The sequence below is a fragment of the Drosophila obscura genome, unplaced genomic scaffold (assembly GCF_018151105.1).
Source record: "Drosophila obscura isolate BZ-5 IFL unplaced genomic scaffold, ASM1815110v1 contig_189, whole genome shotgun sequence".
In the NCBI taxonomy this organism is placed as follows: domain Eukaryota; kingdom Metazoa; phylum Arthropoda; class Insecta; order Diptera; family Drosophilidae; genus Drosophila; species Drosophila obscura.
In genome coordinates this window covers 1,947,540-1,971,956 of record NW_024542777.1, presented here as the reverse complement: position 1 = coordinate 1,971,956, position 24,417 = coordinate 1,947,540, and the positions used below count along the sequence as shown (strand labels likewise).

At 44.8% G+C, this 24,417-nt stretch overlaps 4 protein-coding genes across 9 annotated transcripts; 3 read left to right on the top strand and 1 right to left on the bottom strand.

Annotated features, from left to right (window-relative positions):
• Positions 1–78: 78 nt before the first annotated feature.
• On the top strand, positions 79–1,178 carry LOC111066820 (RNA exonuclease 4). Its single transcript, XM_022355719.2, has 2 exons — positions 79–309; positions 364–1,178. The coding sequence occupies exons 1-2, from the start codon at positions 214–216 to the stop codon at positions 1,066–1,068; spliced, it is 801 nt and encodes a 266-aa protein (XP_022211411.2). The 5' UTR covers positions 79–213; the 3' UTR covers positions 1,069–1,178.
• LOC111066821 lies at positions 1,122–1,728 on the bottom strand. The gene has a single exon (XM_022355720.2). The coding sequence runs from the start codon at positions 1,623–1,625 to the stop codon at positions 1,182–1,184; it is 444 nt and encodes a 147-aa protein (XP_022211412.2). The 5' UTR covers positions 1,626–1,728; the 3' UTR covers positions 1,122–1,181.
• A 95-nt stretch (positions 1,729–1,823) lies between these two features.
• Positions 1,824–3,559, top strand: LOC111066731 (guanylate kinase-associated protein mars-like). The gene is made up of 2 exons (XM_022355562.2): positions 1,824–2,901; positions 2,959–3,559. The coding sequence occupies exons 1-2, from the start codon at positions 1,924–1,926 to the stop codon at positions 3,118–3,120; spliced, it is 1,140 nt and encodes a 379-aa protein (XP_022211254.2). The 5' UTR covers positions 1,824–1,923; the 3' UTR covers positions 3,121–3,559.
• A 2,594-nt stretch (positions 3,560–6,153) lies between these two features.
• LOC111066722 (formin-like protein) lies at positions 6,154–23,932 on the top strand. Of its 6 annotated transcripts, none has more exons than XM_022355550.2 (9): positions 6,154–6,710; positions 13,614–13,697; positions 18,042–18,128; positions 18,597–20,261; positions 20,321–20,537; positions 20,601–20,893; positions 20,969–21,523; positions 21,589–21,711; positions 23,057–23,932. In XM_022355550.2, the coding sequence occupies exons 1-9, from the start codon at positions 6,429–6,431 to the stop codon at positions 23,297–23,299; spliced, it is 3,549 nt and encodes a 1,182-aa protein (XP_022211242.1). In that variant the 5' UTR covers positions 6,154–6,428; the 3' UTR covers positions 23,300–23,932. The 6 variants fall into 6 exon arrangements, with proteins under 6 accessions (XP_022211242.1, XP_022211241.1, XP_022211237.1 ...); XM_022355549.2 differs by having other exon boundaries at positions 18,570–20,261; XM_022355545.2 differs by having other exon boundaries at positions 6,340–6,710; positions 23,087–23,932.
• Positions 23,933–24,417: the final 485 nt, after the last annotated feature.

Genomic DNA, 24,417 nt, shown 5'->3' with positions numbered 1-24,417 from the left:
ATTTGGCGATGACATCAAAATACCACATTACCACTGCATTTTTGGTATTAATATGCCAGCATTTGGACAGTAATTTGACGTGGGAAACGGGCACATCTTTCTGCTTGTCAAATTCGAGCTGGGTCAAAAAAATAACACATTTTACGTTGAGAAACAGCGCAAAATCGTGTGCTTCCTTCGGAATCCGGAACATATTGATGCACAAAAATTGCGATGTCATCGTCAGAGCAGCGTCAGAAGAAGTTCGACTTGCACCGCAACAAGGACAATACCAGCAGGACAGGGAACAACAACAACAGCGACAAAAATGTGGGTTCCTCACCAAAAAGTTTTAGGCTTCATAACTCACTGGAACGCTTGCAGATGCAGCAACCAAACGTACACAGACGTGCGGCCGGATCCAATTGGCTGGCTGCCACTGCCTCGGGAAGCGAGAACAAGGTACAGGTGGCGAAGGCGGCTGAGGAAGGATCTTCAACTGACTTCGAGCACCTGACCAAATCGGCACGCACACGCCAGAGGAAGATGGCCCAGCGCAATCGGTATTTGGCCATGGACTGCGAGATGGTTGGAGTGGGCCACAATGGGCAGGAGGACATGCTGGCCCGAGTCTCGATTGTGAATAGTGCAGGCCATGTTCTGCTGGACAAGCACGTAAAGCCGCGCCAACCGGTTACAGACTATCGCACCAGCGTTTCGGGCATACGCCCGCATGATATTGAGAATGCAGAAGACTTTGCCACCGTCCAGGACGAGGTTGTGAAGCTTCTACACGGCAAAATTCTCGTCGGCCACGCCCTGCGCAACGATCTCAACGTCCTGAGCATCAAGCATCCGTTCGAACAGATTCGCGACACATCGCGCTACAAGCCACTCTGCAAACTCGTCTCCAACGGCCATACGCCAAGTCTCAAGCGGCTCACCATGGCCGTGCTCGGCCAGGAAATCCAAACCGGCGAGCACAACTCGGTGGAGGATGCCCGCTCTGCCATGGGCATATACAATCGCATTGCCGCCGACTGGGAGAAGTATCTGGAGAAGAAGCAGCTCCAGCAGCAGCGCTTCTGATGCCCGCTCTCGGGTCCTCTCCCATGTGGGCTTTATAGTTTAAAGACGTACTGTACAAACGAGTTTCTTTTTATTGGAAACTGTTGCTTAATATATAACATGTTACAAACTAGCTACATTCTATCCCCCCATTCTTGTTCCTCCCCCACGGGCGCGTGGATGGCATTGTGGCGGTCCATCAAGTCGCGCCAAGGATCCTCCAGCATGGAGGGATGAAAGTATTGCGAGCCCTGATCCTTGAAGTGGTGGTTGGGCCTGCGATTGAAGCCCCCTCCTCCTCCACGACCAAAGTTCCGACCACGGCCCTGACCGTACGGCTGTTGTTGTTGCTGCCGGGGTCGGTGCATCTGCTCCTGGGGCGCCTTGTTCTGATAGAAATGTGGTGTACTTGGCTTTGGCTGAGCAGTTTTGTCCTCGTAGAAGCTGAAATTGGTTTGTTGTGGTTCTTGCATTCCACCAACATGCTGCAACATATAATCCGAGCCCTGTGATGGATATTGTCCCATTCCCTGGGAGTATGGCGGGAAATTGTTGAACCCCCTGCGAGGTGTACCCATCTTGAAAGTTTTTGCTAATTAATTATGTATAATTGTTTACTTTTCGAGCAAGTATGCAGAAGTTAACTTTTCCGCTTGTTTTTTAGAGGTGGGAGAACATCGATAGACCAAAACACCGATGTTTCCTATATCTATTTTGTTTTTCAAGTGAACATCTGGCCACGCTTGCAGTTTTTGCCAAATTAATATCGGTAGTGCTATCGATTGCTGCGCATCTCTAGCACAAAGCAGCGCAATTTGTCCAAACTTTTTGCTTTTAATTATTTGTTTTAAATACTCTGCAAAACGGACTCCAAACATGGAGCGCTACTTTAAGGAATTATACAAAAAGCATCCATTTCAGTGTTTCGGAGAGAAAAATCGGGAGACGCAGAAGGTGGCGCGTACCATGCGGCGCCAGGATCTCTTTCAGAGCAACCGCAACAAGTATGTGACCTCCAAACCGCTGGCGGAGGAGGCGCAGCCACGCCTTAGCTATGCCACTCCTCCGAAAGAACACCATGCTGTAGCTACGCAGGCGCAGCTCTATTTAAAGCGCTTCTTAGAATGGAAGGCGCTTAAAAAGGATAAAACAAAGAACGAACAAACTGCTCGTCGTGGTCATCAGATGCACTCGTTGCCCACACAGGTTTCTAAATTTGCTTACAGCAGCGGAACATTCACACCGCCATCGAACCTCCATCTCCAGAAAGAGAAAGCTCCAGTGTTTGGGCCTCCAAAAAAGCAGTCCTTGTACGTGCTTGTCGATAAACATTCGCGTACACCCAACACGTCAGCGGACTTGTCTTGGCCGAACCCTGTGAAATCGAGAGTAACTACAGTGAGGTCAACAACGAAGTTGCATCCTGCCTCAGTAAAGCCCCAAGCCAAAAAAATGGCTCGAGCAAATCGTGTAGACACAGCCAGTCCCAATCCAGGATGCGGCGGAGGAGCTGCGGGCAAACTAAAGCAGATCGTAGAGCAAACAAAAGCGGCCGCTTTCAAAAACCGGCCTGCCACCCCGATTTCGATTAGAATGAAGGCTAAGATAAACATTAAATGGGGAAATATGCAGAAACATGTGCGCAATCGTCCAAAACTCAGATTGGATTTGATTGAGGCGGTGAGCATGGAGCTGCCTCCCAATACGCCGTTGAGTGGAACCAGGACCAGGACCAAGCAGCTTGCCCTGGCCACGTCCACTCAACGGAGATCCAACAACTGGCCCGATGATAGTCTCGAGGGATTTGGAAACATTTCCATCATAAGTCCGGGGCAGCGGAAGTCGCAGGACAAGGTAAGAAGTAATAACTTTAAGGAGGCGTGTGCACAAATATTATCCGATATTATCCAGGAACCAGGAACTAAAAGCCAAAACCGTGGGGCTATCTTCGGAACCAAGAACAATTTTCGTCGTTTCAAATTAACCTACGAAGAAGGTAATAAAAGTGATGATGAGACAGCCCTAGGTGCCGATAAGTTGGAAGATTGCAAAGAGGCTGAAAGACATATTTAGACCATGGAGCTCGGACACACTGCGAAAATTGTATTGAATGTTTAAATTTAAATTGTACTTATGTCTATAGTTTATGCAGGTGTATGTATTTTATTTATTGTTTAAGTTGCACATATTTGTTTATGGTATTAATTTTGAAATATTTAAAAAATGTCAAACGTAATTTTAAGCTAATTTTACATGTGCTAAGACCAAACATTATTATTGCATTTATATGGTCGAACTAGTCATTTCTCGAAATTATGCTTCTTGAAATATGGCGGTCATATTTTAGATTTTAAATTGTAATTATATTGTTTGCAAGGCCCCATCGAGATGGAAGGAAGCTATGATTGTTTCTAGAAAAACGTCGCTGGTATTTCCCGGTGTTTTTCAAAATATTTATGTTAAAAGAAATTAATAAATTATTGTGGTATACAACTAGACCTAATTTCAAATATAGACTGAAAGATAGGGATTTGATATAACTCTTTTGAGAGAGAACCCCAGAGCTATGTACATACGTATATACATATACAGGAACCCAAACACCAGAGCTGATAAACAAGATGAGCGAAAAATTCAAATTATTTCTCCGACATACATAACAAATAGATTGTGTTGTACTCTTCTTGCTTACACCCAATTTTATAACTAATTGAAAGAAAAGGAGTTCTTGAAACTAGCCAATCTTGTAGAAAATTGATTCATGAATTGGATAAATTTATATGTATAGTGCTGAAAGGGCTAACTAGCTAGTAATATTAAAGCGAATATCAAAATCATGGAATATGATTTCCGTTCATCACAAGAGAACGATTAGCCCATTGTCGGCCAAGGGGGTATTTAATATTCCCACGATATGTATGTAGCATTAACATTTTGTACGCATTTCAGGTGAAAGATATCGTTCTCATTTTTTTTTTTTAAGTAAAGAGAAAGGATCTACACTATAATTTCATAAATGGTATTATTTTCCGCGGCCTAACTGAAGTTGTTCAACTGTTTAAATAGAGCGGTGGTGGGTGGGTTAAGCTATTTTTTTTCTCGGTATATTTACGGCATATCGTTCCAATCACACTCGACAAAATAAATCAAGTGAAATATTAAATTTTCCATATATTAATATACTTTTGAAAATGACCGCCAAACTCATTTAGCGCACAAAAAATACTGACATTTTTCGCTCTTGTAGATGTTGTAGAAAATGTATGTATTTATCGGATAAAATTTTTGTTTAGCGCTGAGAGGGCCAACTAGCTAGTAATATTAAACGGATTATCAAAATCGAGGAATGTAAACGTTGAATGTTTTGAAAAAAACAATCGATACTATCGTAATAGTATCGGGCTCAAATAATTATTAAAAAACAATTGAAACCTTTTAGGAACTTGTCGATTGTAAAAATTAGATGCCAACTGTCGATTTGTTTACAAATTTGTCTTCGTATTTTATAGCAGCCAATCCAAACATATCAACGAATGTAGCTCGATACTATCATGATAGTCTCAAAACCATCGATAGTAGAGGCTAGCAGCAAAACATCGATAGTGCCCTCGATGGTTTGACACCTCTAAATTACCATCTTCAGGTGGCTCACAATTTAAACGCAGAAATGAGTCTGGAGAGCGTTTTGAGTGCTATCTTTCGACTGGGTCATGGCAAGGTATGGCCCCAGTATTAAGACGGTCTAAGACCCTAGCCCCGACGGAATAAATATACCATGGTTGAGTGAAAGCACAAAATCATCCACGGTGAGTTATGTGGTGAGGTGGGTTTTTTCCTTGAAAGCTCTGGATTTTGTGACGTCATACTTCACACCTCATACCCTTATCCTTGTGGCGCAATCAAAAGTTCAACTTACCCACAGTGTTGCCAACTCTTTGGGTCATATAAAAGCTAAACTAGCCTTTGAAAAAAGCTAGAAATAGCCAGAAAATGTTGATGGTAGTTAAAAAAAAACGCTAGATGATTTTAACGCCTCTTGTTGGCATGTTTTCACAGACACAGATGCAACAAACCGCTAAGTTTTGCATTAATGCTAGACTTACAATATTTGCAAAAGCATTTCCCATCATCGGCTGAATCTAAGGCCAGCCAATCTTTTTCTTATAAATCTTAGGCATTTGAAACTTACACTTGCGATTGAATCTTATATTGTGAAATACCTCGTTGGTAATGGTATTTACAAAAATACTACAAAGTATATAAGTGTGGCATCGTAAAATCATTAAAATACATGAAGCTGCCAGAGGTTTTTGATAAGCTAAAATTACGTCAATTTGTCTTTAAAAATAGCCATAAATCCCGCAACCCGCTATTTTACAATTTATCCCGCATCTGCCAATTGAAACACGATAGATCTTGTGGGAAAATAGCTAAATTGGCAACACTGCTTACCCATTGAGCGGTCTCATTTATTCGTTATTCGTCAAAAAGTGAGCTAAACACGTATTTCATAGTGGTGCGATTAGGACCTTTATTAATTAAATAAATTGCAAAGAGTCAAAATTTAGAGCGAGCGGAAAATTAATAACGTGAGTCAAAATAACAGCAGCCGAGGAGCCTTGTCTGGGCGTGTGTGTGTGTGTTGGTGTCAAATGCAGACGGTCGCGCGGTCCGGTTAAAAGTGCATGCAACTGCAGTTGCATTTAGTTAACACTTTTCGAGCTGTTCAAATGCAAGTAAAGTAATGTTTAAAGGAATGCAACGACTCCCCGATTCGCGGAGATTTGCCATTTAGTCAAAACGACAGCGAACAAAGCACAAAAGGCGTCGCCTTTCGAAGGAGCCTTTCATTGAAATCTGGCTTTGTCTGTATTTGCGTGTGTGTGTGTATTTGTTTAGCAGCAGCCGCAGACGCCGCTGCAGCAGCAGCAGCAGCAAATTGTGGTTTTGCTTAGATTGTCAAAGAAGAAATTAAATTAAATTATCAAAATTTATATTAAATAAGCAAACAGTAGTGAAAAATACCTCATTCGGTCGCCACAACAGAAACAACAAGTCCCCGGCCACAAACAGCAGCAGCAGCACTAGCCTAGCAGGAGGAGGAGGAGGAGAAGCAAAAACAAGAACAAAAGGCAGCCGCTTTGGATATCTTCAACGAAATCAAAGAGCAACTTTCAAGTTGCCCCGAACGCACCCGCGCACTCTGTCGCACTGTATGGGGGACCCTTTCCCTATCCCTTAGCACAGCGCTCACGGCAGCGAGCATCGAAGCCGGCGACGACGGTGGCGCAGGAGCAGGACCAGGCAGAGGGGCCGGACCAGGCGGAGGTGGCGGCGCAGCGTCAGCAGCAGCAGGCGGCAGCAGTCGCTTTGCCACAATAATGGGTGCAGTCAAGTCCCGCAACATCACCACTGCCGATGTGGATGCAGATGATCAGCAGCACCACCATCCACAGCACTGCTCCCACTCCATGCTGCGCAATGGACACCACAATCACAACGGTCCTGCATCCGGGGGCGGCACGCTACAGAAGCAAGACCTGCGCTACGACATCGGCTCCAGCTCCGAGTACCATCACATCCGGCAGCCGAGCGTGCGAAGTCGCAGCCACCAACCGATGCCCACAGCAGATGAGCTGGATCGGCGGTTCGCCAAAGTTCTGGTGAGTCGTCGCTAGCCCCGTTTATCGCGAAATGGGTGACTTTAAAAGCTCTGAATGTACTTCTAGTCTTAGGATAGGCTTCCTCAAGCTCCTCTCTCCCCACACACACTCCAATCCTCTCCCCTCCCTCGCAGTTGTTGCATGTGATTGATGACCTCATCGACTGTTCGCTTGAATTTTGTCAGACACACTGCTCATGTGCATGTGTGTGTGCGTTTGTGTTTTTGTGTGTTCAGAGGCGTACGAGGCAGAAGGGTTGGGTTTATGTTAATCAGATTCCACCATCTCTCGAAAAACAAGAATCTTCCGTGTTTCCCGATTTCAAGCATGTGTATCCCTCTTAGGACCCCCCAAAAATGTATACCCGCCACTGGGAGAATGTTCTCCCTCGCTTCTTGTGTGTGTTCTGATCTCTCTCTTTCTCTCTGGCCTGCACTCTAACTCCAAATGCAGGGCACAGTGGGATGGGAGCCGAATTATTCGGAAAACTGTGTGTTGTTGTGGGTGGAGCCGGAGCATCCATAACTGATGGTAATTCCTAGTCACAATTTGGTGATTTTGAGTTCATGACAGTTTCCAAGTCCGACTATCTTAATTCTATGATGATTCCTAATATTATTCCATTGTTCCGGAGGCGCGTGCCTCCAAAATTTGAATTCGCTAGTCATCCCAGCCACTACAAACATTTTGTTGGTTTCTGTATCTCTCTCTCTCTCTCTCTGTATATATCTTTCTGGCTCTGGGTCTGAACAAGACCACGTAATTAAGATTTTGTACTAACAACAAAAAATTACCAAAAAAAACCTCTCAGCTTTGACCGTCATAAAACTATAACAAATGAGAGTGGCCCACAGCAGCCATTGGATTCACCCCCTCTCCGTGTCTCTGCCGTTCTCTCAGCCACTCCAATTCGGCATGCTAATGGCAATTAAAGCAAATTGATCGATTGTCGCCCTCTCTGTCGCTCTTAATGCGGTTGCTATGACATTGCTCTGTGCCAATGCTGACTCACTCCTCGCTCAATACCTCTCTCTCTCTCTCGCCCCCATGATTGTTTGTGGCTGCTGGATGCCCATCGGACCGGCTCGGGCTTATCTCCCACTGGAACAGAACGGAACAGAAAGGGGAGAAATATTTATTTATACTCATATGCACGGCCGACATCTCGGTTATCGTCAGTCATGTTACTGACTGAGAAATATGCTTCTCCAACGGTTTCGGTTCCGAGCGAGAGTTCCCTTTATACGTTCTTGGCATTATTCCATTTTGGGGATCGGATCTTTTGTTTTCCTCTCAGGGTTGTAAATATGATCCTGGGAATCTTGATTTAGGATTACGGGTGGAAAGATGGTTGTTTATGGGGAACCACACGTGTACATATATATCAAACCAGTCGATTCATTTGTTTTTTTTTATCGTTTCCAATATTAAAATATACTACTTCAAGGGTATTCGTATCCACAACATTGACAGACCATTGATACCACATTTTGTATGCTATCTGCTATTATTTATTTTTCTCTATTGTTTGTCCAAAACTCATTGCCTCTTTTTCGCACTCAAAGTGTGTTTCGGCTTCTGTTTTGTTTTTTTTCCTTCGTTTCTTTCTCGAAATTTGCCCCCCAACATTTTTGTTTGTTTGTTTGCCATTTCGGTAGCTCCCCACCCGCTCCCCAATCCCTAGCACTGGTACTGGCCTCGCCTTTGCCTGCTCAGTCCCTTGGATCGGCTAATTCGTGTGTACTTTAATATATAGTCAAAAGTGCTGTTTGCCAATTGAAGTGGCGAGACCCGGTCCGGTACGGTCCGGCTCGATTCCTCCAGTGGAATCCATGCAGTCGCCTTCCGACTAACAGCGATTGTTTGTCTGATTCATGGTTTATAAATAACAACAAATGCCATTTTTCGCCACTAATAATTTGCGTTTTGTGGGATCTAATCGCAGGCAGTCGCTGCAGATGTTTCCGGTTAAATACCGACTCCATCCCGAGGGTTTACTGAACTTTGCATATGGTGGGTGGGGTGAGGTGGGGCAGAGGAATCTTCTATTCGGACAAGGGTGCAGTGCAGTCTGTCGATGATGGAAGGAAGATCATCTCAGCTGATCAAACAATTGATCAGAGAGAGAGAGAAAGAGCGATGGATGGAATATTGACTCTTAACAAAATCCATGCATATCATTTGGGCTTTCAGCCATTCATTGATTCCTCAATTGAAAGTAAAAGTATGTTTATTTGTATGCATAAAAATGTAAAGATGATGGCATTATTATGGGGCATATCTCCTGACTCATATAGTGGGTGTCATTACCACAAACTCAAGAAATAATATATGCACATATAAAGAAAAATACGGGGACAGAGAGATTAAACCGCACAAAATCCTCAACCCCATCTCCATTCGCTTTCCCAACCCAATCCGACTTTCACTCGCTTAATCATCATCATCATCAATGTGGGGTCTAGAATCTGAAATCTATAAACAATTGCCCGAAGGAGGAGTGTGAAGAGGGGCAGCCGCAGCCGTAGCCGCCTTCCTAATGACATTTTCAATGGCTGACAAACCACAAGGCAATGAACCACAACAGCAGTTATTGTTGTTAATATTGTTAAATACTCATTGTCTCATTTCGAGGGGAGGTCGAGTAGTTACGTATTCAATTGTGTGTGTTTCCCGTAAGTAGATACATACCAAATTACCTTTAATCTATCATCTGTTCACCCAAATAAACATGGGAAACGTCTGAACTTCTGTAAAAATTCTCCTGTTGGCCCTCGATGCGATAACCCATACAATGGGAACCAAGTTGATGATTTAATGTCCATCCGCTTTGTTCGCTCGGCTTGGCTTTATCTAACGGCTTCTTTAGCGCTGCGAAAAACGATCGCCGGAGTGCTGTCCCTCCGCGTGGATTGGATCGCTCTTTATCGGAATCGTAGGGCTAGGCATTTGTTTATCTTTGCTGTGCACTTCCTTCGCGGTCTGCAAAAAAGAAAACCACTCATAATGATAAAAACATAAAGACATCTGTTTTTTACTGCATTCATGCATACATACATACATACACATACATACATATGTATAGCAAACATTGATGATAAACGGTAAAAGACTTTGGACTTATATGGGATGGGATGGTATGTAAGATCATGCGGCGAATTCCAGGAAAAATCATTTGTGTACCCCAGATTACGGATTACTACTATACGAGCTAGATATACCGATGGAGGTATATCTTTCTTCTATGGAAACATCTTTTGCTGGCAATCAATGGGGGATATCTATCCACATTACAGGTTTCAGTGTGTAAATCTTGCGGACCGGCCAGAGATTACGTATTTCCGACTTTGTGTATTGAAACTGCTATGAGATGCTACCATTCACGTGCGCCTTGATTTATGAATAATTTCATGCCATATTGTGCTCAATATTTATTTATTCAAGATTATAAACAAATGCACTTTTGATTTATCAACTGATGATGCGGTAATCGACTCACTGAACACCTTTGTTTATGTTTATGTACATTTGCGGTTGTGGAAATTTAAGATACGCAAGAAAATCGCTCAAGTGCCGCATGTGGGCTATTAATCGGATATCATACAGAATTCTGTTGAAAAATGCCATTCCGCAAAACTATACCAGATATAAAACCATATGTACGGGTATAGAGTTATATATTATAAAATTACGTACTCATGGGGATTGCTTCTAGCGACATTCTCCTGGTCACAATTATTTGCAAAACAGAAGGATATATGGATATACAACTAAAGCAACGTGCCAACTTGGCTTGATTCTGGATGTTTTGATAAATGGCTTTCTTTTGTGTACAATATCTGTGTACAATGTACATGCATATGCGGCATAGGACTCAGAAGTAACTTAATAAAGAATGAAAGTGACTTCCAATCTGTCAATTGTCGGGTATTTATTTGGTCTTACCGCTATCAGACGATGACCGTAGATGCATTTATGGGGAAATGCCAAGCCTTATGTCGTATGGGAGCACCTATGTACGCATGTAGGTACCACTCACGCTATTACTCATCTCGCATGGCCGTAGACAGGTTCGAGCTGCGTTTGGGGGGATCGGATCGAGAACACAAATTGAGGGAAAAATTTAAAATGCGTATCCGGTGTGACGGTCAAGTAATTCATTATGTACGAGTGCACACTCACACACACACATACACACAGATGGATATGGCTTGGATTCGGAACGGAACGGAACGGAGCGGAGCGATATATGTACATACATATGTAGGTATTATACGATGAAGTCATGTACATCGTGTCAAATTTGTATATAGTAAAAGTAGCGCGTACTTTTCGCCTGCTCTGGCACAAATATGGGAGGGAAGAGAGCTCGTTGCGCCGTCTCTTTGTCACCTTGTTTACTTATTATTCTCTCTCCCTTTTGATGCACTCTTTTATTCGCATATTTATTGTTTTATTTCTGTTTTCTGTTTTGTTATTACGAAAAGCGCGTCGAGGCAAATCACTCAGCCTCAATGATGATCTCAGAGCGGAACGGGGAGTGGAACAGTGGAGTAGGGGAGATCGGAGAGGGATGGTTATGGAAGGTTATTGGATGGAGGAAGGGCTGGGTTGGGTCTGGTTCACCCATAACATCACAATTAATTAATCAATATATTTTGCAATCAATTCCCCATAAGGGGGAATGGGAAATGTTTTACACATAAATATATACATACATATGTATGTAAATATGCTATTTTTATAGCATTCAGCACGTTTTGCAAAAAAGTCGAACAAAAAGTCAACAAAACCGAACAGAGGCAAGAGTAAAGATAATTTAATAATTGTTTAGCTTAATTAACACACAGCCAAAGCTGCGAAAACTGCATGTAAATTTCCACTAATTGAATGTGAACAAAAAGCAATGGGAAGAATTATCATTCAATAAAACATCTTGAAACGAGAAGGAACGTGTAGGTCGCTTCTGGGGACGCGACTCTACTTATACTCGTACTCAGTCAGTATATACATTTTTGAGCATGATTTTTTAGAATATTAAAATTTAAATTTAAGTGCGAGCGAGAAGGAAAATGAGTTGCGTTGTCGTGGGCGAGAGGGGGAGGGGAAGCAACTGAAAATGAATTTCTTCATTCTGGCTATAATTATGATCCGATCTGATTCAGATTCGGCAATCTGGTAGATATGGTAGATATGGTAGATATGGTAGATCTCTACGATACTGCGTTTTTAGTTTTATCGTATCTTTAAAACTGTGCCTGCCACAGATTTTCGTCCTTTGTGGGGGTGGAAGGGGGCGGGGCGAAATTCTGAAATACACTTGTAGCAGTGTGATATCACATGAGTCTGGAAACCAAATTTGGTTTCTCTAGCTCTTATAGTCTCTGAGATCCAGGCGCTCATCAAGACGGACGGACGGACAGACGGACGGACAGACGGACATGGCTATATAGACTCGGCTATTGCTGCTGATCAAGAATATATATACTTTATGGGGTCGGAAACGTTTCCTTCTCTACGTTACACACATCCACTTTTACCACAAATCTAGTATACCCCTTAACTCTTTTTTGAGTACGGGTATAAAAATACGAAATATTTTACGGAGGACTGTGATGGGAGATGAACTTGATTGTACAACAAAAGGGACTGGTAATAGGTAATACTAAATAGCTTGAACTCTTCGATTAAATCGCACAGCTAATACTTGTTTTTCTAGAAGAATAAATGTAATTTATCTTTCTATTTGTATGATCATCCAAGCTAGTTTTTATTCCCACATAGCTCTGTAGGAACTGACTTCCAAGCCTTGCAATGCCTCCTTTCTACCCTCTCACTCTCGTCATCTTTCTTCTATGGTCCTCTCTGAGAGAGTCCTTCAATACCAACTGTTTCACCAACACAAATACAGCCATGGAGTGGGAAAATGACAAGAATAACGGGCAGCAAAATAACGGAGAGCCAGCAGAAAGCTTCCAGTCCCAATCTTACGATGCAATATATCAAACCCCAACTGGAAATACATTGCATTGGGACGCTCGCTCTCATCTGCATTTCAATCTCTGCCTCTCTCTGAAATCTTCTTTCATATGCATTTGTTTTGTTATTGTCAACCGATTTCCAACTTCATTGTGTGATCATCCATTATAATGGCTTTATTCCTTTGTCCTCTGTCCTCGGCACTCCCTCTTCCTGCTCTCCATCATCATCATCAGGTGTGTCTGTGCCGCTGCATGTGTGTGTGTGTCTAATTAGAACTTGCAACTGCAACTGCAGCTGCACCCAGAAAAAAAAAACAGAAAAATAAAGAGGAACATTAAATTGAAGTCACGTAAGCATATTTGCCGATTTCATTATGGTGCATTCCCGCCCGTTAAATGGTGCATTTAACCATTTTACACAAACGTCCAGGTAAAAATGGGTTCTGTTTGTTGATTTGTTTGATTTTCTGCTTGTTGGGGTTCACTGCGTTCATTACAAGCCAGGGAATGTGAAGCCACCACACAATGGTCGGTCGTGGCTTTGCATGGAGTACCCTATGATCGGTCCCTGAGGAAGATGCCGTCTTAGAATTGTGAAATTTCTGAGATGGAAGCAAACTTTGTTTTGGGAAATGGAGCATATCTTTGTCTCCCCACTGTATGGATTATTAACTCCGAGTACCCCTCAGCAGCAGCTGCTGTGATAATTCCATATTTGCATGAGCAAGCAAATAGGCCCCTGGTTAAGTGTCTTGAAAGATACTCCACTCTTGGATGCCATCACAATAAGCCTCGGCAGCCCATCTGTCAACAAATTTAGCCTTTTGATTACCCCCATATCTTGCCTATATATACATATATACATATGCATAAGCACAGGTTCAATAAACCATCAACGCTTTTTGTTCTTTCGTTTTTCCAGGCCTCCATGGACTTGCCGCCGGACAAGGCAAAGCTGCTGCGTAACTACGATGACGAGAAGAAGTGGGACATGATATGCGATCAAGTGAGTGCCATAACAAATGGTTTTTTCATGCCATTAAAGCGTGCATAAACCTGATTATATTTCTATGCTGAAAAAAGGCTGCTATCAGCAACTTCTGGCGGGGGGCCAGAACTTCCGTTCAAACTATTAGCAGCACTTTTGGAATTTGACCGACTCTCCCTTAGTCGCTGGTCAAAGGGGTTGGAGATGGGAGTGGCTCTATGGCTCCATGGCTCTATGGCTCTTTGGGGGGTTAAGTATTTGGTTGATGTCTCTCCTCCATTCATGGCGACACCTTGAACGCTGACCTTTAGGCTGTCTAGAAGTGAAGTGGCCGCCGCTCCAATTAAACCCCACAGCAAATGGCTTTGCGCAATATATGTAATTGTTGCACACACAAACACACGCATAAACATGTGTACGTATGTATGTGTGTGTGTGCCTCAGCTACGAGGGCCACCAGTTGGAATTCCGAAGGCGTTTATGCGCTGATCAAATTTACGAAACGAAATTCCCTTTCAGTTAGCAAAGTTTTGGGGTTGGGTGGCTTGTATAAAGGAAAATGTGGATGTTAAGGCTGGAAAATGCAACATTTATGGTTTAATCGAATCCGAAAGATATTCGGGATAATTGAGGATTGTTTTGGCCTAAAATAAATCTCTTCCGATCTGCCATTTCCTATTTGTTTGCTAACCTGACATTGGCTTAATCACTTAACCGATTTAAACGTGCTCTTACAGTCATGACTGTAGTTGTAAATAGACCGTAGAACATGTGTTCAAGTTGATGTGATGCACATATGTCTCGTCGCTTCGTATGATTAGAGTATCTTGTACTCGTACGGCTTTTTGTCAATCATTATGCAGTGCGTGCTGCTTGTCGCTCGCATGTTTTTGATGTCGTCGCTTTTTGCCGCTTCACACAAAAGTGTTGAACGATTCGATTCCATTTTCAAATGGCTCATTTGCTGGCTGAATCCAAAAATGAAACATTTTGGCAACGAATGGGGAAGTTTATACAGCTTTATGTACAGAACCATATACTCGTGTGTATGGATGTATGTGTACGGACACCGTGTAGGACAAATCTAGATTGCGTGCTTCTGATGATGATGTGGGGGGACTGGAACTGGGACTGGGGCTGTCGGAAGATATGACGAAACTATTAACGTCTGCGCCAGAGCGTGCCCCTTTTTCGGTGGATTCTACTCGTATCTATCCGTCTATCCGTATCCAAATCCATCCATCCAACCAACCATCTATGTATCTCGGCTTGTAACTGGGTCACTGAATTTTCAAGAGCTGCACCTAGAAACTGACAACAACGGTGCTGCACAACAAAGAGAATATACTGCTATACGCGTAGGTAAATACGAGCATTTTCGCCACAGGCTTATGTCGGAGTGGAGTGGAGTGGAATACTCGTAGAGCAGGAAGAGGAATGCCCTGCTCGGACTTGGGACTCGCGTCAAACATTTTCTGCCATACGATAAAATATCATAAACACCCAACATGGCTGCACTTTGGTGTTGTTTTTTGTCCACGTCGTCGCCGGTTCCTGAACGACCGAACCGCCCGCCGCCGCCGCCTGCCACACAGAGACAGAGACCTGTTTTCCATAATTCAGACGGTAACACTGCACCGTGGGTGCAAATAAAACATTGGGTAAAAGCACCGTTGTGACCGAGTCGAGTCATGCACACGACATGTATGGTGGTGCAATGATTCTCTTTTCCAGCAGCACGTTTATGCCGCTTCAGTGGGAGAAATGGGATCAGTTGGAAGCAAGGACGTGCCCACCGATGCTCTAAAGGATTGTCAAAATTACATCTACTTTTTGGTATATTGTATGTACTAAAAACCTGCCATGCTTCGTTGAAATGTGAGAAAATAAAACAGAAATCCATAAAATTGAAAGAGAACGCTGTGAATGTGTCCACAAGTATAAAAATCATGTTGGTTGGATATACTTATATTTAATAATCATTTTCATGCCACTAGCCCACTGTAAAACCAACTCTGTAGCGTAGTCTAGTCATGAAAATGAATGAAAACGCAGCCCACAGACAGACAGCGAGACAGAGAATGGGACAGGTCCGACGGACGATGATGGTGGAGGCGAAACTTGCCACTCGAGGACGACTGAGACTGTGAGACTGACTCCTCCAAGTGACTCCTCGAGGGAAGCCAATCCCACGAAGCTCTCTCTCTCTCTCTCTTTCTCTCTCCCGCTTTCGAGGCTCACAGTGACAAAATGCAAATTATTATGACTGCGATAAATTGCAGTTTTTAATCGTTGTTGGAGCCGCTTCCATACATATACATATATCTTTATCCATCTATAGATATATATACGTATATGGAAATGTATTTATGTGTATATGTACCTGGTATGCATGTTGATATTTATTTCTTCAGGCCTCTTCGACTAGGAAAAAGAATCGAAACTGGTTTTTCTTTGACTGCAGCTCCCCGATCCGAGACCCCAAACCACACACACAAAACCCACACATAGTTTAGGTTGTAGTCATGCGTTGGTTGGATCTCTGGTATCGCATTTGTTGCTGTTGCTGTTGCTTTTGCTATTGCTGTGGCTTGGGATTGGGTTTGGGGCTGTTTGGCTGTTGTGGTTGGTGCCTTAGTGGTTGGCATAGTTAAACAAAACACAAGCACACAGAAAGCTAAAACAAGTATACCACGCTTCATGCTCAAAAATGCTTAAAAATGTTCAACGTTAGGCAAGCACCCATCGATGCTTATGTGATCGCGCTGCTCCAGCCTCGGATCGGATGGGATGGGATGGGGATGTGAATGTGCATGTGCATGTGAATGGGGATGGGGATCGACGTGTGGAACTGCAGACATAATCGTACTACACAAATATGCAGTTACGGCCGCCAGTAAAAATATAAATAAAAAACAAAAGTAAAAGCCGCCGCCAAGCCTCCGCCTGGTGTTAATGCTTTAGGAGATCTCTCTCTCCCTCTCTTTGTCTCTTTGTCTCTTTGTCTCTTGTCTACCTCCTCCCCATAAACATTACCCCCCGGAAGAGCCAACCCAGAGCTCAGTTCATTGAACAGAGGGGCTTGGGTAACTCCTCTGCCACTGCAACTGCCACATTCATTTCCACTGAAGATGATTGCATTGTGATCTGATTTCCTGCTGTTGCCATTAAACGGTCAAACTAAAGATAGTCCGAGGAATGTCAATAAGCAGATTTAGATAGGAAGTTTTGAACATATTTCGAGATGTAAAAGATGGGATTGATTTATCAGAAACAGATATTTAAAGGACATTCGGATGAGTCTTGTGTGAATTCACAGCATTCATAAAACCACAGCCTGTACTCAAGCCTCTTTTTAATCATTTTGATTATTACGAATCACTTCTTCAGTCAGATTCGAATTACCCCAATGCGAGCATTGCGAAAGGACTCAAAACATACTACGGAGATTGCTTAAACATTCGGCTTTTTTGCACTAAACAAAATGTTGAACTATTCGTTCGTTTTCCTTCTTTTTTTTTTTGGTCGCAAAACATTATTAATTATTTTTAGTGTAAAGCAATTAACCTGATTGGATTCGTGCCTGATGTCTACTGATTTACACAAATAAAGATTTTCAGGCAGAAAAACCAGCAAAACTCTACCAGATGATAAAACGGAGAGTGAGCGAGAAAAAAAAACCGAAATTTTCGGATCAAACCGCGTAAAAATTACAACCAGTCCGTTTTGGAACGAGAAAGCAGAGACGCTGATTCTAACTGACCGAACAAAGCGAATAACGAATCCCACCGAATCGATTCGGCTGCCTTTTCTCACCAAGAGCTCTAGTACAAATAATCCTCTGTTGATATTTTATTATTAATTAATGAAAAGTTAAATAATTAAACTCTCGAAACTTTCGCTATGTAGCGGCCGAACAATAATACTTCGCATAATATGTACTATACAATGAACTGTACATACAAATACAAACATATGTAAATATGTATGTGTGTACATATTAAGCTGAGCATACCTCGACTTCTTAATTAGATATTTCGCCCCAGCTTGTAGGAAATAAACTTAATTGCTGAAAAATCGCAACGCGGGTAGGTGCCTTTGTTTTTTATGGGTGAACAAATCATATTCCGTTTAAATTTCTGTTCTTCTGGCAATATCTGATGGATAAAAGTCAGGCTGCAAATTTGTAGTCTCCAGATTGATCACAATCAAGAGGGAACAATAAACGAGCAGAGTAGATGAAAAATCCTCTGCCTTTTCCATATACATATTTACACACACATATTATATGTATATATATATATATCCTGTATATCCTCAAACTAATCCCCGTTTGTCGCATACGTCTTTTTTCTTCTGCAGGAAATGGTGCAGGCGAAGGATCCTCCCTCACATTACTTGAGCAGATTGCGAACATATTTGGACCCAAAGGCATCGCGCAGTCATCGGGTAAGATATCCATGTGCATATTACATGGGAATACAATCCATCCGATTGGTGTTTGGTCTCTGGTTGTTTTGGTGTCTGGTTGTCTGTTTGTCCCTTAACCCTTAACCTTTAACCTGCCCTTGGGCCAAAGCTAAAATTGTAGACTAAAATGATTAAATCTTAAACCGAATTCTGTTGTTGTTCCATTAATTAATGTGTAAATTTCTCATTTCTCTACTCACAAAACACTGACAAACACACACACACACACACACACCACCACGATCCAACACGAAACTCCGATCTCTTTTCTTCCTCTCTCTCTCTCTCTCTCTATGGTATCCCGCTGCACCTGCACCACCCAAATCCTGAATCCCTGTATCCATCCTGCTCCCGAATCCTGCATCCTCCTATCCAACCGCTGCTCTCTCTCTCTCTCTCTCTCTCCTTGTACACTTACAGCTTTACCTCTTGTACTTTTTTTGCCAGAAACGGAAAATGGTAGGCGAGTCGACGTCCACGCAGGTGCTGCGGGACCTAGAGATCTCGCTCCGAACGAACCACATTGAGTGGGTGAAGGAGTTCCTCGACGACAAAAACCAGGGCCTGGACGCCCTGGTGGACTATCTCAGCTTTCGGCTGCAGATGATGCAGCACGAGCAGCGTCTGCAGGGCGCCCTCTGCGCCTCCGAGGAGCGCCTAAACCTAACCAGCGGCGGGGATGGCGTGGAAATGGTACTCGGGCAGAACAGCTCGCTCAGTCCCTCCCAGAGCCAGCCTCACAATCACACTCACAATGGGGCCCTGGGCAATGGCTCTCTCCTCCTGCTGGACAGCTCGAGGCAGCAGCAGCACGTGTCGTACGGCTTCCTGCGTCCCACCATTGCCGATGCCATGGACAGTCCCAGCCTGAAGCGGCGCTCGCGTCACATTGCCAAGCTGAACATGGGAGCGGCCACCGACGACATCCACGTGTCGATAATGTGCCTGCGGGCCATCATGAACAACAAGTACGGCTTCAATATGGTCATTCAGCATCGGGAGGCGATCAACTGCATCGCCTTGAGCCTCATCCACAAGTCGCTGAGGACAAAGGCGCTGGTGCTGGAGCTGCTGGCGGCCATCTGCCTGGTGAAGGGGGGGCACGAGATCATCCTGGGCTCCTTCGACAACTTCAAGGACGTGTGCCAGGAGCAGCGGCGCTTCCAGACCCTCATGGAGTACTTCATGAACTTCGAGGCCTTCAACATCGACTTCATGGTCGCCTGCATGCAGTTCATGAACATCGTGGTGCACTCCGTGGAGGACATGAACTACCGCGTCCATCTGCAGTACGAGTTCACGGCGCTGGGGCTGGACAAGTACCTCGAGCGGATCCGGATGACCGAGTCCGAGGAGCTGAAGGTCCAGATCTCCGCCTACCTGGACAACGTCTTCGATGTGGCCGCCCTAATGGAGGACTCGGAGACGAAGACGTCGGCCCTGGAGCGGGTCCAGGAGCTGGACGATCAGCTGGAGCGTGAGATTGACCGCAACTCCGAGTTCCTTTACAAATTCGGCGAGCTGGAGTCGGAGAACATCAAACTGAAGACGGATCGCGACCAGCTGACGGTGGCCCGTCAGAATCTGGAGGAGGAGCTGACGGCCCTCCAGCGGATGCTGCAGCAGAACGAACAGGAGCTGCAGAAGCGCGACACGCTGCTGCGCACCAAGAACCAGGAGCTGCAGACCCTGTCCCGCTCCCTGCCCCGTTCCGCCTCCAGCGACGATGGATGCCTCACGAATGGCGGGCTCCTGGCTGGCGCTGCATCGGGCGCTGCCTCGCCCCTGCCCCCGCCGCTACCTCCACCGATGCCAACTGCAGCAGCAGCTCCGCCACCGCCACCGCCTCCACCTCCGGCACCGCCCGCCCCGCCGCCACCGCCCATGATGCCCGGCATGGGTCTCAGTCCGCTGGGCAGCCCCAATGGCAGCATCGCCTCGATGGCGCCCTACACACCGTATGCTCAGCCCATGCTATGCTCGTTCGCGCCGCCGCCTCCTCCGGTGGCCGGCTTCATGCCCGCCCCCGACGGCGCCATGACCATCAAGCGGAAGGTGCCCACCAAATACAAGCTGCCGACTCTCAACTGGATACCGCTGAAGCCGAATCAGGTAAGTGGATCGGACAGGCTGCGCCTTGATCTTCCCCTACTCATGTTTCGCTTTTGCAGGTGCGTGGCACCATCTTCAATGAGCTGGACGACGAGAAGATCTTCAAGCAGATCGACTTCAACGAGTTCGAGGAGCGCTTCAAGATTGGCAGCATTGGCGGGGCTCTGCACAACGGCATCGCTGGCTCGGAGGTGGATGGCTCGTTGCAGGCCAGCAAACGGGTCAAGCGGCCCGACCATGTCTCGCTGCTGGAGCACTCGAGGTTAAGAAACATTGGTGAGTGCGGGGAAGAGGAGAGCCAATGTCCTAGCCCTTACTGATTGCTGATTACTCCCTTAGCAATCTCCCGGCGCAAGCTTGGCATGCCCATCGACGATGTGGTGGCTGCCATACATGGGCTGGATCTGAAGAAGCTGTCGCTGGAGAATGTGGAGCTGCTGCAGAAGATGGTGCCCACCGATGTCGAGATCAAGGTCTACAAGGAGTACATAATTGCGCGCAAGGATCCCCAGCTGCTCAACGAGGAGGACAGGTTCATGCTGCAGCTGTCGCGCGTCGAGCGCATCTCCTTCAAGCTCTCGATCATGAACTACATCGGCAACTTTTTCGATAGCGTCCATCTGATCAGTCCGGTATGGATCAGCAGTCTGCGCTGGATCGCTGCGTGGCTGATCTTCTAATCCGATCTTCTGCCTTTTCTGTTGCAGCAAGTCCAGTCGATAGCCGGAGCCTCCATCTCCCTGAAGGAGTCGCGCAAGTTTAGGGCGGTGCTGGAGATTGTTCTGGCCTTTGGGAACTATCTGAACAGCAACAAGCGCGGACCGGCCTATGGCTTCAAGCTGCAGTCGCTGGACACGCTCATCGACACCAAATCGACGGACAAGCGGTCGTCGCTGCTGCACTACATTGTGGCCACAATACGGGCCAAGTTCCCGGACCTGCTCAACTACGAGACGGAGCTGCAGTGCACGGACAAGGCGGCGCTGGCGTCGCTCGAGAATGTGGTGGCCGATGTCCACGAGATGGAAAAGGGCATGGATCAGGTGCGCAAGGAGGCCGAGCTGCGCGTGAAGGGCACCCAGACGCACATCCTGCGCGACTTCCTCAACAACACCGAGGACAAGCTGAAGAAGATCAAGAGCGACCTGCGGCACGCCCAGGAGGCGTTCAAGGAGTGTGTCGAGTACTTTGGCGAGTCCGCGCGGACTACCGATGCGGCCGCCTTCTTTTCGCTGATTGTCCGCTTCACGCGGGCCTTCAAGGTGGGTGCCGTCGAGTACCGACTCTAACGTTTGAGATTCCCCTACATTGTTTGTCCTTTTTGCAGCAACACGACCAGGAGAACGAGCAGCGTCGTCGCCTGGAGCAGGCAGCGGCCCTGGCTGCCTCCAAGAAGGAGAACAACGCCCAGGTCCTGATGCGCAACAAGCACAACCAGAAGAAGCAACAGGTGAGTCCCGGACAGCGGCAGCGGCAGCTGCCCAGGGTGGCCTCCAACTCCTGCGAATCGGATGTCTAACTCCTACCTGCTCATTTCTCCAATGCTCTCGTAACCTGTGACGCTTTCATTCTGATCCGATTTACGCAGCAAATACATTGCCTGCTCGACTTTGCCAAGCAGCACATCACTGTGGACACTTGCCTCCCATAACTCCATACCCAGGGGCACCACCAACCACCACCAATCACCACCAACCACCTCAACCTCCTCCAACCTCCACCCTAGCACGTCACGTTAACTACTTGGTCATTTGGTTAACAGCTCGAAACATACACACAAAGCGCAGACACTTGGTTTTGGCTGCCTGCTCCCCCCACAAATCCAACCAATATCCAACACCATCCACCAACACCACTAGCACCATCTTCTTTGGGGGACGGCATGTGGCGGGATTTGTTTTGTGATTAGTGTAAGTCGCGTGGCTTGTGTCATCTTTTGTCTAACCCAGTACCCAGTGCCCAGTACCCGCCTGTCTCTTGGCTCCTATTCTAATCCCCACGCTGTGTGGCCTAATCCTCGCTAATTCCATTGCTAATCCAAATCCAAATCCACTTACGACTGCGACCATTGGACTCTTGCCAGAAATGTATCCCTGCTTCGATGATTAATATTTCGTTGATGTGGGAAAAGTTTCAAACAGTTCCAAAAGCTAAAACATATTTCATTTTAACACTTAACACAGACTCTTTGAACTCGTTCGAACGCGCAATTAGGAATAGTGCCCCTTCCCCCCTTATAACACGCTAGACTCTCGTTGTTGCACTTGGTTTTGCTTTTGTTTATCTCTAAAAGAGCTTAAAGAGATCCATATTAAAGGGAAAGGGAGCTCCTTATGATGATCCCCTCATCGAAAGGGCATTTAAAGTTGAAGCAGTTTGAGTCCATGCCTCGCCTATAGAGTATCGGTTAAATCGAGTGATTTAAGCTAGTGCTAGGTGCATACATTTAATTTGATTTGAATCGGTCTATAGCTTTGTTTGCTTTTCCTGTTAACTGATAGATTGAAACAGTAATTTAAAGATTCCCGCAGCAAACGTTTAATTTAGTTTAATATTTTTAGATTCTTAAGCAAAATAGCTTCCACAGGCAAAAGCCTGCGAGCATATTTTAGATCTCATCAAAACAAAACTAACATAGTGACTAACCGCGACTAACCGCTTAGAATAAATCAGTGTCTGTCTGTCGTACTGGTGATGGTTCTCTTTGACTAATGGCTGTATCTATTTATTTTCTTTAATCCCCCCCCCGCCACAACCTGTCTTCGCTCCGGGTTGCCCTACGACACGTTTAACAGTTGGCTTCAACATGCGCACTCTCCTTGCAGGACGCCGTTATCAACGAGCTGAAGAGCAAGGCGCATTCGGTGCTCGAGAAGAAGCTGATGCAGCAGGACGAGGTCTACAACGGGGCCCTGGAGGACATACTGCTGGGGCTGAAGAGCGAGCCGTATCGGCGGGCGGATGCGGTGCGACGATCGCAGCGCCGGAGAATCGACAATAATCGCCTGTCGCGCACCCTGGAGGAGATGGATTGCTAGGCGCGACGACCACGACCACAAACAGCAACGAATCGAAAATCAAAATTCAAAAACGAAAAAAAAACAATATATTTAACAAATATTGAGGAGATACTGCAATATGTGATTGGGCGATTAAATTGTTTTGGACACATGCAACAGACACACTCACACTCACACACACACACACACACTCACATTCCCTCCCACAGGAACAGGCACGATGTTGCGCCTCGACTCGAATATTTTCAGTATAACTTTAAGGTGAATATTGGATCCTTCCCCCCTCCCAGCATCCCTTCCTATCCGTGAATCTCGAATCTTGTTTTGTGAGAAATATTTTTTCGCCAAAATGTTTATAAAATGTAATTTGATTTAATTTTGATTGGCTAGCGCTTAAGTTGAATGAATTGATTCGAGGGGTGTATTTATCAGATATTTAATTGTTAAATAATGGTTTACCTTTTTAAACTGTGTACATATATGCGTATATACATACATACATCTATCCATGTAATGTATACATGATGTTTAGTTTATCGTTTAGTTGTCGATGCTTAAGTTTTAACCAAATTGGAATCACTTCGATCCGCATGAATATGGAAACTATTCCAAATACACCTAAGAAATAAATTCATGAGAGAGTAAAATGCACTCAATTTTGTATATTTTTAATTTTGTTCTTTTTTTAAATGCCTTTTTTCCACTCCACACACAGCAGCGCAGCCCTAGTACTTTTATAAAGAGAAGCGCCAAAATATTGCAATTAACAACAAATAATTACTTTTTAGGACGTTTTTACAGAACAGAACAAGACATTTTATACAATTTTATTGGAATTTTTATACGAACGATATACACAATCGTAGATACTACATATGAATAAGAATTATATTCCATTTATACGCCAATTTATTCTCACAAGCCACAACAAATTGTTGAAGACTGAAAATGGAGCAGTTGACTAAAAGAAAAACAAACAAACAAACACTCGGATATTACATATATAGTATACATAATATACATAAATAATAAATTGAAAAGCTTTTGTAACAATCTTTTCGAATAGTGTCTTCTCTCAACATAGATATACATTTTTATACATTTATAAACGCAAAATGCAATAACGAATTTAGTTG

Coding starts and splice junctions, on each gene's coding strand:
- LOC111066820 (XM_022355719.2), top strand. CDS start 214: ATGTCATCGTCAGAGCAGCGTCAGAAGAAGTTCGACTTGCACCGCAAC. Junction 310..363: donor ACAACAACAGCGACAAAAAT/GTGGGTTCCTCA, acceptor GAACGCTTGCAG/ATGCAGCAACCAAACGTACA.
- LOC111066821 (XM_022355720.2), bottom strand. CDS start 1,625: ATGGGTACACCTCGCAGGGGGTTCAACAATTTCCCGCCATACTCCCAG.
- LOC111066731 (XM_022355562.2), top strand. CDS start 1,924: ATGGAGCGCTACTTTAAGGAATTATACAAAAAGCATCCATTTCAGTGT. Junction 2,902..2,958: donor AGCGGAAGTCGCAGGACAAG/GTAAGAAGTAAT, acceptor GATATTATCCAG/GAACCAGGAACTAAAAGCCA.
- LOC111066722 (XM_022355549.2), top strand. CDS start 6,429: ATGGGTGCAGTCAAGTCCCGCAACATCACCACTGCCGATGTGGATGCA. Junction 20,262..20,320: donor TACCGCTGAAGCCGAATCAG/GTAAGTGGATCG, acceptor TCGCTTTTGCAG/GTGCGTGGCACCATCTTCAA. Junction 20,538..20,600: donor CTCGAGGTTAAGAAACATTG/GTGAGTGCGGGG, acceptor TTACTCCCTTAG/CAATCTCCCGGCGCAAGCTT.